Raw genomic sequence first — 16882 nt, forward strand, 5'->3', positions numbered from 1 at the left:
CCTGCTACCTAATCCTAGATAGCATGCAGAAGTGGACTTTCAGGACATTTTTAAAAAATTCCTGCCCTAACAAATCCTACTCTCCCAAGCAGATGAATACCTTAGCCTAGCAACACACAGCACCTGTTCTCTGAAAGGCAAAGGGGAAAAAGAACATTAATGGTCATGTTACTATACACATACATACTTGGACACACAAATGCACACATGCACTTAATTATCATCGTAATACGAATATTTAAAGTTTTGTATTTTTAGGTATACAAGTAATAAATCACTACCTCCTCATTGTAAAAAACCAACCCACCCACTGTTTCATAGCTTTCTTTTGCCATTTCAATACGTGTTGTGTACGTGTATTTACCATTTTCCCAAGTAATGCAATATTGCCAGAACAGGCTTGTCCTATGAAGCCAGTATTACCCTAATCCCAAAACCACGTCAAGACACAACAAAGAGAGAAGACTACAGGCCAATATCACTGATGAACATAGATGCTAAAATCCTCAATAAAATTTTGGCAAACAGGATCCGGCAATACATCCAAAAGATCATACACCACGATCAAGTGGGATTCATCCCAGGGATGCAAGGATGGTTTAGTACTTGCAAATCTATAAATATAATACATCACTTAAACAAAATGAAAGACAAAAATCACATGATCATATCCATAGATGCAGATAAAGTACAACACCCATCTATGATGAAAACACTCAGCAAAATGGGAATAAAGGGAGCATACCTTATCAGAATGAAGGCTATCTAGGAGAAGCCTGAACCCAGCATCATACTCAATGGACAAAAACTGAATGCATTCCCGCTGAAATCAGCAAGTAGACAAGGCTGTCCACTCACCTAAATTCTATTCAGCATAGTGTTGGAAGTCGTAGCCACAGCGATCAGACAAGACAAAGAAATAAAAGGCAACCAAATTGGGAAAGAGGAAGTAAAACTATCACTGTTTGCAGATGACAGGATAGAATACCTAGAAAAGCCTATAAACTCCACTAAAACACTACTCGATATAGTAAGTGAATTTGGCAAAACAGCAGGGTACACAATAAATGTACAGAAACCTAAGGCATTTCTGTACACCAACAATAAAATATCAGATACAGCGGCAAAAAAGAAAATACCATTCACTATAGCAACAAGAAAAATAAAATACCTAGGAATAAACTTAACCAAAGAGATAAAAGACCTGTACACTGAAAATTATACAACATTGAAGAAAGAAATTAAGGAACATACAGATAAATGGAAGCAAACACCATGTTCTTGGATGGGAAGAATCAACAACATCAAAATGGCCATACCGCCCAAAGCAATGTACGGATTCAATGCAACCCCTATTCAAATACCAATGACATATTTCACTGACCTACAACAAATACTCCAAAATTGCATAGGAAACCCAAAAACACCCCCAATAGCAAAAGCAATCTGGAAACAGAAGAACATGGCGGGAGGAATCACGATACCAGACATCAAACAGTACTACAAAGCCACTGTGATCAAAACAGTCTGGGACTGGCTATCCTATTCTATCAGACATTTCATAAACTTCCTTTATACAGGCTGCACAGTGGACCTTTGTACGGGCGCTCCATGATACATTTACGATTCCTTTCAAATGGAACATATGAGTATTCCCAACAGGGAATAGGGGACAGAGGTGCCATCCTCTTTTCCCTCATACCCCCTTACCTGGAAGAAGCCTGGAGAGAAAGAAAGAAAGGAAAAAAAAAAAAATCAATATCTCTCCTCTCCCTTTCTTCTTTTCACCATTCCCTTGACCAGAAAGTGTTCAGTTGTACTTCTAATTCCCCCAAATCTTAATCTCCTGCTGTGACAGAGTGACAGCTGCTCTAGGGAGAGAGCTGTTTTTGCTACACTGTAGGAGAATTCTGGGAGATGAGTCTTCCATGCTGGCATTTCGATATTCTAACGGGAAGATGAAATAATATGGAATGTTCTCTCTCCTCATAATAATCGATCCTGCTACCTAATCCTAGATAGCATGCAGAAGTGGACTGTCGGTACACTTTTAAAAAATTCCTGCCCTAACAAATCCTACTCTCCCAAGCAGATGAACACCTTAGCCTAGCAATGCACAGCGCCTGTGCTCAGAAAGGCAAAGGGGAAAAAGAACACTAATGGTCATGTTACTATACACATACACACTTGGACACACAAAGGCACACAGACACTTAATTATCATTGTAATACGAATATTTAAAGTTTTCTATTTTTAGGTATACAAATAATAAATCACTACCTCCTCATTGTAAAAATCCAACACACCCACTGTTTTATAGCTTTCCCTTGCCATTTCAATACGTGTTGTGTATGTGTATTTACCATTTTCCCGTGGAATTCAATACTCTGCCAGAATAGGCTTCTCCTATGAAGCCAGTATTACCCTAATCCCAAAACCACGTCAAGACACAACAAAGAGAGAAAACTACAGGCCAATATCACTGATGGACTTAGATGCTAAAATCCTCAATAAAATTTTGGCAAACAGGATCCGGCAATACATCCAAAAGATCATACACCACGATCAAGTGGGATTCATTCCAGGGATGCAAGGATGGTTTAGTACTCGCAAATCTATAAGTATAATACGTCACCTAAACAAAATGAAAGACAAAAATCACATGATCATATCCATAGATGCAGAAAAAGCATTTGATAAAGTACAACACCCATCGATGAGGAAAACACTCAGCAAAATGGGAATAAAGGGAGCATACCTTAACATAATTAAGGCTATCTAGGAGAAGCCTGAACCCAGCATCATACTCAATGGACAAAAACTGAAAGCATTCCCCCTGAAATCAGCAACTAGACAAGGCTGTCCACTCTCCCCACTTCTATTCAACATAGTGTTGGAAATCGTAGCCACAGCGATCAGACAAGACAAAGAAATAAAAGGCATCCAAATTGGGAAAGAAGAAGTAAGACTATCACTGTTTGCAGATGACAGCATAGTATACCTAGAAAACCCTATAAATTCCACTAAAACACTACTCGATATGATAAGTGAATTTGGCAAAACAGCAGGGTGCACAATAAATGTACAGAAACCTAAGGCATTTCTGTACACCAACAATAAAATATCAGACACAGCGGCAAAAAAGAAAATACCATTCACTATAGCAACAAGAAAAATAAAATACCTAGGAATAAACTTACCCAAAGAGATAAAAGACCTGTACACTGAAAATTATGCAACATTGAAGAAAGAAATTAAGGAAGATACAGATAAATGGAAGCAAACACCATGTTCTTGGATGGGAAGAATCAACAACATCAAAATGGCCATACTGCCCAAAGCAATGTACGGATTCAATGCAATCCCTATTCAAATACCAATGACATATTTCACTGACCTAGAACAAATACTCCAAAATTGCATACGAAACCCAAAAAGACCCCGAATAGCAAAAGCAAACTTGAAACAGAAGAACACAGCGGGAGGAATCACGATCCCAGTCATCAAACAGTACTGCAAACCCACTGGGATCAAAACAGTCTGCTCCTGGCATAAGAACAGACATATAGATCAGTGGAACAGAATAGAGAGCCTAGAAATAAACCCAGGCCTCTGTGGTCAACTAATCTTTGATAAAGGAGGAAGGAACATAAAATGGAGTGAGAAGAGCCTCTTTAACAAATGGTGCTGGGAGAACTGGACAGGGACGTGCAAAAAAATGAAATTAGACCACCAACTTACACCACACACAACAATAAACTCAAGATGGATCAAAGACTTAAATGTAAGCCGGGACACCATAAGAGTCCTAGAGGAAAACATAGGCAGGAAAATTTCAGATAGCCCACGTAACAATATCTTCACGGATACATCTCCTAAGGCAAGAGAAATAATGGAAAAAATAAACAAATGGGACTACATCAAACTAAAAAATTTCTGCTCAGCAAAAGAAAACATCGGCAAGATGAAAAGGAAACCAACCATACGGGAAAACATGTTTGCCAATGATATCACAGACAGGGGACCGATCTCCAAAATATATAAAGAGCTTATACGACTCAACCTCAAGAAAACAAACAAGCCAATTAAAAAATGGGCAAAGGACCTGAACAAACACTTCTCCGAAGAGGACATACAGACGGTTCATAGGCACATGAAAAAATGCTCAACATCCTTGGCCATCAGAGAGATGCAAGTAAAAACCACAATGAGATACCACTTTACACCTGTCAGAGTGGCCATCATCAACACATCAACAAACAACAAATGCTGGCGACGATGTGGGGAAACGGGAACCCTACTGCACTGTTGGTGGGAATGCAGACTGGTGCAGCCACTGTGGAAAACAGTACGGAATTACCTCAAAAAACTAAAAATGGAACTGCCTTTTGGACCAGCGATTCCACTGCTAGGATTATACCCGAAAAATCCTAAAACCCTAATTCAAAAAAACCTATGCACCCCTATGTTCATAGCAGCCCTGTTTACAATAGCTAAGTGCTGGAAACAGCCTAAGGGCCCCTCTGTAGATGAGTGGATCCAAAAACTGTGGTACATCTACACAACGGAATACTATGTAGCAGAAAGAAAGAAGGAACTCCTGCCATTTGCGACAACATGGATGGAACTAGAGAGAATCATGCTTAGTGAAATAAGCCAGGCAAAGAAAGCAAAATACCATATGATATCACCTAATACAGGAAACTAAAGAGCAACACAAACAAACGAACTAAACAGGCAAAGACTACAATTGTAGTCAGTAGGCGGGAGGGGGGAGGGAGAGAAGAGGGATAAGTAAGGGAAGGGTCTAGTCAAGGAACGTGTATGAGTGACTCATGCACATGGACCACGGGGAGGGATATGATTGTGGGAGAAGGGACGGGCTGGGTGGGGGGGAGCAATGGGGGAAAAAGGGGACAACTGTAATTGAAAAACCAAAAAAAGAAAAGAAAAAAAAAAAAAAAAACAATAGGCTTTTCAATCACTCAACACTGTTCATCGTCCAGTCTTTTTGTACATACTTCATCAATCTTTAGCCAATCCATCTTACTGGACACCTAAGTTTTTTCCAACTGAGTAGGGATGAAGAGATCTTTGGTATTTTTTTGGTATTAATTTCTAGAGGTAGAGTGGTTGACTTAAAGAATAGAAACACTTCTGATGGAAAATGTTACAAGATGTCTAATTACCCTCAGAAAAGTCACAGCATTTTCAAGGACGGACGGGCAGCTCAAATGTTGGGAAATTGTAGGTTCAGGTAACAGCTAGAAGCTTAGTAATCAATGCACGTAAAAAGCTATTGTTTCAGGAACTGGAGGTATGACCCACCTTGCCTCCAGGAGACCATAAGCAGTTCCACCTCTGTGCCTCGGGAGGACTGCAAGCAATCAAGATGGCATCTGAGCCATTATACTCCAGGATGGGATGACCACCAACCAGGACACAAAGACCACCGCCCAGGCACAAGGACCGCCACGCAGGACACCGATGAAAGAGTGCTGCAGCTTTTATCTGAGTAACTTTGTCCCTGAATGCCAGGCCCCTTGCTGCAATTTCCCTCTCCTTATAAGAAGGGCCCGTTTATCATGGAATTTAAGACAATCTGTGAGGGTACAAACCTGCAGTCTTCTGAGATCGCAGGCCATCTGAATAAAGCGCCAATAAAGCTTCAATCCCTGTGTCTGCTTATTGGGTCTGGTAGATGACAGGCGGCCCCAACGCCGGCTTTTCCGGTGTGCCCAGGGGGTGCAGGAGCGCTGCGACCCTTTGCACATACCTTGCCTCATGCACCTCTTCCGTTTGGCTGTTCCTGACTTACTGCCTTTTAAAGGAAACTGGTCATCTACTAAGTAATACGCTCTCCTGAGGTCTGTGAGCAAAGGCAATGAACCTGAGGAGAAGTAGATCATGGGGGCCTCCAATCTATAGCCAGTAGGCCAGAAGCACACGCAACCACTTGGGCTTGGTGATCGGTACTCAGGCAGGACTAAGCCCTTTACCTGTGGGATGCGACAGTATCTCCAGACTGTGTGAACAGGGAGTCCACTGCTTGCTGTTTTTGCACAAAGCTCTCATTGGACATACACTCGGAAGAGCTCACAGGAATCCTCAGTCCAATGATTCCATCGAACAAAGGAGAACCCAAGTCCAGGGAAGTGAATGTGATGTGGTTTGTCTTCCTAACTAGAAGGTGAGCTCCCCAGTGGCAGGGGTGCTGCTTTGTCTTTCTTTTGTTTCCTCAGGGTGATGCCTGGCACTGAGTAGGAACAATCCCCTAAACTTGGCTTCTCCAGTGCTTTGACTTACCTGACCTCAGACATCAGGACTTGATTGAGGACTTGCACCCAAGATGGATGAGGAGGTCAATACTGTGCTTGATTCCTCCCACGATCACATAAAAATTAAAGAGCACGTTATACAACAATCAGTCTTGAGAACCACCCAAAGAGCAGCTGGACACAACTCCTAGAACTGAGCACATAAACAAGAAGCCACGTTGAGACTAGTAGAAGGGCAGAGACATGCAACAGGCTAGTCGTCCCAAACTCATGCATGGTGCTTGAGAACTGGGAGGGATATCTCGGCTGTGGAGGTGCCCGCTTAGGAGCAACGGGGTCCCCGCCCCACGCCAGAGGCACCAATGCCAGGCAGCAGAGTCCCCATAGCAACTGGCTGTAAAGACAAGCGGGGACTGCATCTCACTGACACAGAGGGCTGCTGGAGCCCCACGTGCTCCCCTTCAAAACATTTTTCTTTTTTTAATCCTCACTTGAGGACGTCTTTCCATTGCCTTTTAGAGCAAGAGGGAGGGACAGAGAGAAACATCTATGTGAGAAAGAAGCATTAACTGGTTGCCTCCCGTACACACCCACACCTGGCATTATACGCGCCAGGGTCTGGAACAGAACCGGCAAAGTAGGTACGTGCCCGGACCAGGAATCGAGCCCACCACCTTTCGGTTATGGGACAATGCTCCGACCAACTGAGCCACACTGGCCGGGGCCCAGGCGTTCCTCTTGAAGGGCCCGTCAATGGACTCACTCACAGACTCACTTGCTCTCAGCTCCAGTGCTGGGACAGCAGCTTGAGAAGTGCCAGGGACATACACGGAGAAGCTGAGCTGACGAGCTTCAGGGTGAGCACTGGAGCGCCAGGGGCCGGGCAGCTCTCTCCTGGGACAGAAAGGCACTTTTGTTCCTTTGCGAGTCCTCCACCCACCCAGCAGGCAGGCACAGGTGGGTGCCAAATCCGAGCTCTCCATTCCCTCAGCTAAGACCACTCACTACACCCTGCTAATTACCTCAGGTCCCCACCCAACTCACACTCCTGGCTCGAATGCCTTTCAGCAGCTTTTCCACACAAGTGTCTTGACTCAACTCAGGCTGTAGACCTTTCTCATGTCTCCCAGAGGTCCACAAACCCCAAACGGGCAGCAGCTGGCCTTGGTGTGCCCCGGACCTCTTGCTAAGCAGCTCCAGATCCCGCACAAGCGCTGAGCATTCTCAGCTTGCCTTAAACTCCCGTCAGGTGGCCTCAGGCCTGGCATAAGCTGCGGCTAGTGTTGCCTTCGAAAGGAAGTTTTCACATAAGCAGCCACACACACAGTAAAAGTGGCAGCCGACTTTGAGGCACAGCACGGCCCCCTCCAAGAGTCTCAAGGCCGCCAGCACGGGTGCCAGCTAACCACGGATCACTTGGTAGCTCCTACCAGGTGGCCCACTGGGCACCGATGGCAGCTGCCCTTGGTCAGCACTGGAGCCCCTCTCAAGAGGCTCCAGAACCAATGCATCCAATGGCCAGCTTCAGACCAACCAGACGACCACCCAACCAGCTCCACAACCACACACCTTAAGGGTAAGCCTGGCTGGCACCAGAGCCCTACGACAGTGACTCTTGCCCCGCCACGCACAACCGCTTGTCTGCTCAGGTCACAGGCGGTCCTTGCAGCTGCTCAGACTGACGGTCAATCACACCCACTCATGTGCCCACAGCGATCAAGGCTCCGCTAGGACAGCAGGGCACACACAACCCACACAAGGACATTCTGGGAGCACCCAGCTCGCGCGAACAGGGAAAACTCACCACTGGGCCTCACAGGACACCGACTCCATACGGCCACTTGCATTGTACAGGAGATGCTCAGGCCTCGTTCATCTTATCACTGAAAGTTTCCAGCTCTCACCAGCCGTTCTCTAGTCCCCCATCCCCAGGCAGCCTCTATGCCACTGTCTCTTCCTATGAGTTCAGTTCTTTTCTTTTTCACATTACACATAGTAATGATACCGCACAGAATATGTTTGTCTCTGTCTGTCTCACTTCCTTTAGCATAACACCCTCAAGGCCCATCCATAGTGACCCAAATGGCTGGATTCCCTCCCTTCCCATAATCGAGCAATGTGCCATTTTACATGTACCTGTCACATCTTCTGTACCCATTCACCCATCGATGGACACACGTTGTTCCCACACATTGGCTCTGGTGCTAATGCTGCAACAAACCTGGAGGTGCACGTAGCTCTTCCAAGTCCTCCTTTCCTTTCATTTGGATAAATACCCAGACCTGGAATTGCTCCTTCATAGAACGGTTCTATTTATAACTCTCGAGGAACTGCCACACTCTATTCTAGAGGAACTGACTGCACTTCGCTCACGGCTGCTATGGGCAGAGTAGACACATGGACGTGATCCAAAGAGAAAAATACAAGTTTGGGTACATCCTGAATGTCTCATCCAAGTTCAAAGGATGGATGGAAAGCAAGACTCCCAGCCCAAAGGGAGAAACAACCCAAGTGTCCATCAGCCCATGGATGGATAAACAAAATGCGGTTTCTATAATGGATATTACCCATCCTATAGAAAGAAGGAAATTCTGACACATGCAACAACGTGCATGAACCTTGAATCATTACGCTGACTCAATAAGCCTGAAGTAATCGCTATATGATTCCACCGATACCGGCTCCCTGCAGTAGTCAAGCTCATACGGACAGAAGGTAGAAGGAGGGCTACCAGGTCCTGGGGGAGATGGATGAGGACTTCGTATTTATTGGGTGTGGAGGCTCGGTTTGGGAAGATGAGAAAGTTCTGGAGATGGACGGTGGTGACTGTAGCACAGCACGGTGCGTGTGTGTTCAATGCCACAGAATTTCACCTTTACTATGCTTAAAATGGTACATTGGTTATGTTATCGCACCACGATAAGAAAGGGAGGGAGGGAGGGAGGGAAGGAGGGAAGGAGAGGGGGAGGAGGAAGGGAGGGAGGGGGGAGCGAGGAGAGAGAGAGGGGGGGAGCGAGGAGAGAGAGAGGGAGGGAGGGAGGATAAAGAGAAGGAAGAAAAGTTTCAATGCCCATGAAAACAGGAGAGGTAGGAGGCTGGCAGGTGGTTCAGAAAAATCGTCCACTGATCCTGCAGCAGAACGGCTTAGTCACTATCTTTTCTGCGTCTGCGCTCCCCACCTTCACGGAGAACGTCATGTTCTGCCTTGAAGTGGAGATCTTTCCACTTAAGTCTTTCTGTGCATGTGATATTTCATTCACAGGATACAGGAGAGGGAGTGAAATTTCTGGCTCAAGACTGATGCACAGGCTGAGCATGCTGATACGTAGACTAGAGTTTCTTCATTGCACTTGAGGGGCAGGCTCAGGGCGATTCATGGACTCCCTCGAACTGTGGACACCATCTGAAGCACGTGAGCGCATGTGCAGCTTTCGGGGATTTTAGCTTCTCACAACGTCTCTTGGAATGAATGCTGCCTGAGGGTTGAGGATGCGTTTCCCCTGCTACACAATCCTGAACATCATTTCTGTAGACCTCGAGCTTCGCCAAACCCCATGTTCGGTGGTGTTGTGTCTGTTGTTTTCCCAAGTGCCTGTACCGCCCTCAACTGATTCGTGATATCAACCTATTCATTATAGAGGGGAAGAGCTGGGAGGAGAGGAAGAGTGGAAGAGAAACTCTGATGTGTGAGAGAAACGACGACTGGTTGCACAGGTCCCCAAACGGGGACCAGCCTGCAGCCCAGGCAAGCGCCCTGACCGGGAATCCAACGGGTGAAACTGACACTTGGAGGCTCGATGCTCGGTGCAAAGGGCCATGCACGTCAGGGCACCAAATTCGGGGTTTTCAAGTAAACCGTCACCTGACAGGGCCGTGTTCCCGGGAACTTTTGGACACTTTCACACCACTCTGGAAAGGTCTTAGCATTTCTGCTTTCCCTACATGTCCTTGTCACCTCCCTCTCCCACCAGGCTACACTCCGAAATGGGAATGGGAAAGAAGACGTCCCAATACAGTTCACATTCGGAATGCAGACAACAGAGCATCTGCTGGGGAGGAGGTGAAGGGTGATGCTGACACTCGAGGACAGCTCTGGCGGCGGGTCTCATGTTGTTGGGTCAGTAGCAGGAGGTACTCTTTACCCTGACCTCCAGGACACGTAAGAGCACGCATGGCAGTTACATGTATGGATGGCAGTTACGTATATGGCAGTTAGATACGTGTGTTTACGTCTCTCAAACTCGTTGCCGGGTTGGGATGACCAATGACATCGCAGGCTTCGGAACCTCCTGATCGGAAGGATCCAACTCCGTGGCGCTAGGCAGCGGAGGGAGGCAACAGCCTATTCTCTCCAGACTTGTGCTTGCCAAGGTTTCTTGGCACACAGGAGCTGAAAAGAAGGGATGGCGGGCACTAGCCCAAGTCCCACCTCGGACAACTCGAGCCCAGAGGCTAGCACCTCAGGGTGCCCCCTGGAGTTGAGACTGATTCGGGTCAAGCCAGGACAATCAGGTGAGGAGACAGGGGGCCGAGAAATCGGACACGGTCGACACTAAGGAGGAAGGGGCACTGCAGGAGGGTGCCTGTGAAAGGAAGGTGAGCTTCAGAGCATCACGGATTGCAGGAGACTACAGGAGCTGGGGACCGGGATAGCCCCACGAAAAGGGGAGCCTGGGAGGCAGGCAAGGAGGGTTCGGAGATGAGACTCAAAGATGAGAGAAGGGAAGGGAAGAAACGATCAGGGTTCTTCAGTTCCCCTTCAAGGGGAGAAATTAAATGAAATGAGGTTGCGTTTCGGGACAGAGACGAAGAACACCAGCAAGGTGAGTTGGGGGCAGCGGGCGGGGAGATGGGCATCACCAAAGGAGGGAGATGAAAAGATGGCTGGGGAGAAGGCCAGGAGTCTATGAGATCGGGGAGAATGGAGACGTTGGTTTTAAGGTGGGGTGGAGGATGTGGTCGGCTTTAGGTGACCAGTAGCTGAATTCCAAAGGCAAAAGCCTCATCTCGTACCCTGGGTTCTTTACTCAGACCCCTGTGTGGATGCCAACCACCCGGATAGGACCGCTGGGAGGAAGAGGAGGAGGGAGCGCTCCCCAAGGAGGGAGGCACAGGAGGGGACCGCGCCTGGGCCTAACATCTGGCGGGTCCAGGAACTGGACGCTCTTAAAATGAAGATCAAAAGACAGAAAGCACCCACGGCACCGGCGGAACACCACCAGGCCTCTGCCAGGCGGCTCAGTAAGACCAGACCCTGGACAGCACCCTCCTATCCTGTTCTGAACAAACCACTTTGAAGAACTATACCTTTCCAACAGAAAAGAACGCCCTGCTAGTTGGCGTGCTCACTTTCCTGGGAGGGCGCCCTACCGATTCTCACTGGGGACACTTAGAAGTGATCAAGGATTAGGCTACACTTGAAAAGGGTTTGCGCTTGGGATGAGTAGGCCTGTGAGACTTCTTAGCTCTGACTGGTCTTTTGAGTCTAAATACCCTCCTGTGCGTAAGAGGTGATAACGAGGCCATCTTCTCGCCCTGATGTGACTGTCGACAGAGAAACGACCGAGTGGCTATGGTGTCCACAGGGGTGCGTCCATGCGTGATGCGGGAGCAGCACTCTTTGGTTAATATCTGCGTCACGCAGATGTGCTGCTGCCCCCCTACCTGTCTCTCGGTGTCCCCAGACTGGGTGGGTGGGGCGTGGTGTCACCCCTGCTTCCTTGCCCAGGGCGCCATCTCCTCTATCCCTCTTCCCGGCAGCCTCGCCCTTGGCCCTCATGGTGCCCACTGGAGGTAAGAGGGATTCAGGTGAACCCAGGAAAACCAGCTAAGGAAACAGGGGGCCCAGGGATTTGACACGGTTGGCATTAAGGAAGAAGGGGGACTGGAGCAGGTTGTGTGTGAAAGAAAGGAGAGATTCAGAGCATCAGGGATTGCAGGAGACTACAGGAGCGGGGGACCAGGGTATCCCAATGAAAGGAGAGCCTGGGAGGCAAGCAAGGAGGGTTCCGAGATGAGATTCAAAGCTGAGAGAAGGGAAGGGAAGAGACTATGAGGGTTCTTTTGCTCCCCTTCAAGGGGAGAAAATTACTTCAGAGGAAGAATTTTGAGGACAGAGACGAAGAACAGCAGCCAGGTGACTCTGGGGCGGCGGGCGGGGAGCTGGCCATCACCGAAGGAGGAAGATGAAAAGATGGCTGGGGAGAAGGCCAGTCTAGGAGACTCGGGAGAACGGAGACGCTGGTTATAAGGTGGGGGGATCGGTGGGGTGGAGGGGTGGTCGGGTTTAGGTGACCAGTAGCTGAATTCCAAAGGCAAAAGCCTCAGCTCGTACCCTGGGTTCTTTACTCAGACCCCTGTGTGGATTCCAGCCACCTGGACCGCACCGCTGGAAGGAAGAGGAGGAGGGAGCGGTCCCCAAGGCGGGAGGCACAGGAGGAGGCCGCGCCTGGGCCTAACATCTGGCGGGTCCAGGAACTGGAGGGTCTTAAAATGAAGATCAAAAGACAGAAAGCATCCACGGTCCTGGAGGAACACCACCAGGCCTTTGCCAGGCTGCTCCGTAAGAAGACACCCTGGACAGCACCCTCCTATCCTGTTCTGAACAAACAACTTTAAAGAACTACACTTTTCCAACAGAAAGAACTCCCTGCTAGTTGGTGTGCTCTTTCCTAGGAGGGCTCCCTATTCATTCTCACGGGGGGGGGGGGGCACTTACAAGTGACATAGGATTAGGCTAGACTTGAAAAGGGTTTGCACTTGGGATGAGTTGGCCTGTGGGTATCGCACCCTCTGAGACTTCTTAGCTCTGACTGGTCTTTTGCATCGAAAGACCTTCATGTGTGTACGGGGAGATAACGAGGCCAAATTCACGCCCTGGTGTGACTGTCCACAGAGAAACGACCGAGTGGCTATGCCTTGGCTGCGGCAGGGGTGCATCCACGTGTGAGGAGGGAGCAGCACTCATTGGTTAATATCTGCGTCACGCAGATGTGCTACTGCCACCCTACCCGTCACTCGGTGCCCCCAGACTGGGTGGGTGGGGCGTGGTGTCACCCCTGCTTCCTTGCCCAGAGAACAATCTCCTCAATCCCTCTGCCTGGCAGCCTCAACCCTTGGCCCCAATCCTCAACCGCCCCCAGGAGGCCTACGGTTCCCCTCTTGGCCCCGGAACGCTCCCACGCCAACTGCGTTGCTGTCCTCAAGCTAACACATGCGCTCTCTTCACAGAGGATCCTGTCGTCAAAGGGTTCCTGGAATGGGACGTCAGGCTGAGACTTTCAGATAAGGTAAGAGGTATTCCTGCCCTACCACTGATCCTCGGACGCAGGGGGCAGTTTCCTGAGCCCACAGTTCCCTCTCCGACCGGACGCCTTGGCACCACTTGCCTTCGGGGACCCAGGCGTTTCTTGCACTGTGGACGGGAGCCCAGCCTCTGCCCCGGCTCCCCTGGGATCTGAGCCCAAGGCTTGTCCCTGTGGCCGCTGGCACATCAAGTCCCCTCTTCGCTCAGCTCTCGGGGGCGCCCCTTTGCTCCAGCTTATCAGAGACCCTCCTGATGCCGGCTGTCCCAGACACATGCTCCGAAACCCTCAGCACCGGCCAACCCGGGAGCATCAGCCTTTCCCTTATCCCGCTCTTCCTCCTCTTTCACTATGTGAGTCCTCATTGTCTATTTTCCCCCTCTGTCCACCAGTACCTCCTGGCAATGGTTGTGGCCTACTTCAGCCGCGCGGGCCTCTTCGCCTGGCAGTTCCAACGAGTCCATTTCTTCCTGGCCCTGTGAGTACTCGGCTCAATCCCAGGACTCACTGTCATCCTCTGGGGAGCGCCAGGACAGGAGTGGGTCCCCAACCTCTCAGCTACTTTTTACCCTGTTTCTACTGTGTACTCTGTGTAGGAACTTCACAGGATTGTAGTACACAGTGTTTCTTCTACTGTTCTTGGGAAAAGCCAGCCACACCAATGCCGGTGAAAAGACCGAGGAAAGCAAACGAAAACATAAAAGCCCCATGAAGATTCGACCCCGCTCTTCCCCTGAGTAAACAGGCTTGAGACTAACCATTTCTAAGCCTTCTCCCTCACATCCTGCCACACCTCTGAACGATACCAAATGTAATGGTCCTTCTCAATTCAGGCCCCCGTTCCATAATACAGATCCGTTGTGAAGTGCTCACCCCAGGTCCGTGGTCGGCTTGCTCGATTCTTTGGAGTGTCGTCCGGTCCACCAAAACGTTGCGGGTTCGAGCCCGGTCAGGGCTCCTGCAGGAGGCAACCGATCCATGTTTCTCTCTCTCTTTCTCTAAATCAATACACACCTCCTCCGGGGAGGAGAGAAAGCAGTAAGACCCACGGATGTTTCTTACGAGTCTTCCTGAATGTACTTCTAAACGCAGGTCTAAGCACTTCACCATCCCCACACCCAACAATTCCACTGCCTCACTTGGGCCTAAATCCGGCCCAGAGTTCTCGGTTGAAAATCAGCTCTCTCTACTATCCCCATCAAACGTGTTTACCACCCTGACGTTCCCTTCTTTGTCTCGCACTCTTCCTAACACCCTTCCCTGACTGGATACTGTACTTTCCGTCTCGGTATTTTTACCCCTATGTAACTGAAAGACGTGATTTCTTCTTACCCCAACTGAAACACTAAAACCTCCAGACCCCCTCACTTCCGCGCCCCAAGAGCAAAAGTAAAACATTAAAACATTAACAGTACATATGTGTCAATGACTTCTGAAAACACTCGGCACTCTTCTTTTCACGTTGCAAAGCTGACATGACACTGAGTCTCTGAGGTAATCAGCTTTGCACTTGACTAGGACGCAGAGCATTCAGTCACTCATCCCATGAAACCTTATAAAGTGCATCTCCAGGGCCAGGGAATGTGAGGATGGGAGAACTCAAGAAGGGCTGCTGAGTGAATGCGCCCAGGAACCAAGTCCCCTCTCAGTCGTTTGACAGGAAACTATGGATACTGAAACGGACCAGTTGGTCCCTGCCCACAGGAGCTGTCTAGGGACCGAAACGATAGAGAGACAGGTGTGTGCGCACACAGCAGGTTCCGGGAAGGGGGCAGGCTTCCCCACTGAATTAATTGTACCCGAATCGTCAAGGTATTCAGAGGGGCCCTTCCGGTGCCTGCTCAACAGGGGCTTGCTCATGACTGGGAGGCAGGCACTCTGTGACCCTGGATGGGGCTCCCGTGGGTCCTGTGTGAAGGCGACCCAGTCTGTGTCCTTTCTGGGAGGCTGACCGCAGGCAGGGGTCCGTCCCTTCCATCCCGTTCCTGACTGACACCCTGATGGCTTTCCTCAGCTACCTGGCCCTGGATATGGAGGAGGATTGCGCCCCTAAACAGGCCATCTTTTCCTTCCTCTACGGGGACAGCAACGACTCCCGGCGTCCCCTGTTCCACAAACTGCGATGCCAATTCTTTCGATCAATGGGCTGCAGGGCATGGGTCTCCAAGGAGGAGTGTGAAGAGGTAGGTGGGCTGTGGACATCTGGCGCAGGGCGATGCCAGACCGGAGACAGAAGGGATCGTGAGGCATCTCGCCTGGGGTTGGGGGATGAGAGACACTTGGGGGCCCGACGAGGGGAGGGACGTGGGTGCAACTGGAGAGTCCTCACCTTTTCGGGGACTGTTTGTCTTTCCAGATCCAGGCCTTTGATCCCGAGCTCTGGGTGTGGGGGCGAGACCGTGCCCTCCTTTTGGAGACCCCAGAGGCTAAGGTAGGTGCGTAGGAACGTCGGGCTGTGTCCCCGCAGGTGCAGACGCAATGATCTGTGGTCCCTTTAGGAAATGCGAGACATTTAACTGCAGGACCCGTGGTCATCGACCCCACCCCTCCCCATCAGCCGTCCACACACTGTGAAGCGCACCCACCGCGCACACAGCCAGGCACTGACGCGGCTGCCGGCCACGAGCCGACCACCACGCCCAGGCGCCTTGGTGGCATGGGTGGATGCCAGGCCTCAGGGTTTGGCTGACCTCATTTTATCGGAGGCAACGGGGTCCAAGGAACAGCTTTGTCCAAATCTTGAGTTTGCTGAAGAGTAGGTTCCCAGATTTTCCCATAGAGTGTGTTTTTACTTCCCTTGTTAACTCACTTGGGCCCGACATCCCTCAGGAATACCAACTCTAGGGACTTACCTACAGAAAGGAAACGTGTACCAGTAGGATTGCAGATGGCGCAGTCTCTAGACCCCACAATAAAACAATAAAATCATGACTAGCTCCCTCTTCATCCAAATTTAGTCTCCAACAAATTGCTTAGAGACACAGCATCGCCGTGTTCTTCATTTCCCCGCCTCACCGATCTCACCCCTTGTACAAGTACACATTTTCCCCTCAAGTTGATGGTCACGGAGGTTGGTCACAATGAGCAGAGGCTGAGAAACAGTAGCCCCGCCAAGGCTCACTATGATACACACCTTAGACTTACAGCTTTGGGCAGAGCAACAGGCAAAGACCCGGTTTCAGCCTTGTGAACTAGCTATCTCAGACCCTCCTGGCTGCCACATCCAAAGGCCACAGACTGGGTGGCTTAGAGAAGCGCAGACATTTCTTTCTCCCAGTTCCGGAGGCTGGAGGTCTGAG

At 49.5% G+C, this 16882-nt stretch overlaps 1 protein-coding gene across 1 annotated transcript; it reads left to right on the plus strand.

Annotated features, from left to right (window-relative positions):
* The first annotated feature begins 10682 nt into the window (after positions 1 to 10682).
* On the plus strand, positions 10683 to 16342 carry LOC150013117 (putative speedy protein-like protein 3). The gene is made up of 9 exons (XM_090275216.1): positions 10683 to 10791; positions 11311 to 11520; positions 12040 to 12072; positions 12632 to 12841; positions 13510 to 13568; positions 13976 to 14061; positions 15598 to 15766; positions 15940 to 16014; positions 16106 to 16342. Exons 1-9 carry the CDS (start codon positions 10683 to 10685, stop codon positions 16340 to 16342), a joined length of 1188 nt encoding a protein of 395 aa, XP_090131342.1.
* The last annotated feature ends 540 nt before the right edge of the window (positions 16343 to 16882 follow it).

This window comes from Furipterus horrens, unplaced genomic scaffold (genome assembly GCF_987537825.1).
Source record: "Furipterus horrens unplaced genomic scaffold, mFurHor1.1.pri manual_scaffold_4, whole genome shotgun sequence".
Classification (NCBI taxonomy): Eukaryota; Metazoa; Chordata; class Mammalia; order Chiroptera; family Furipteridae; genus Furipterus; species Furipterus horrens.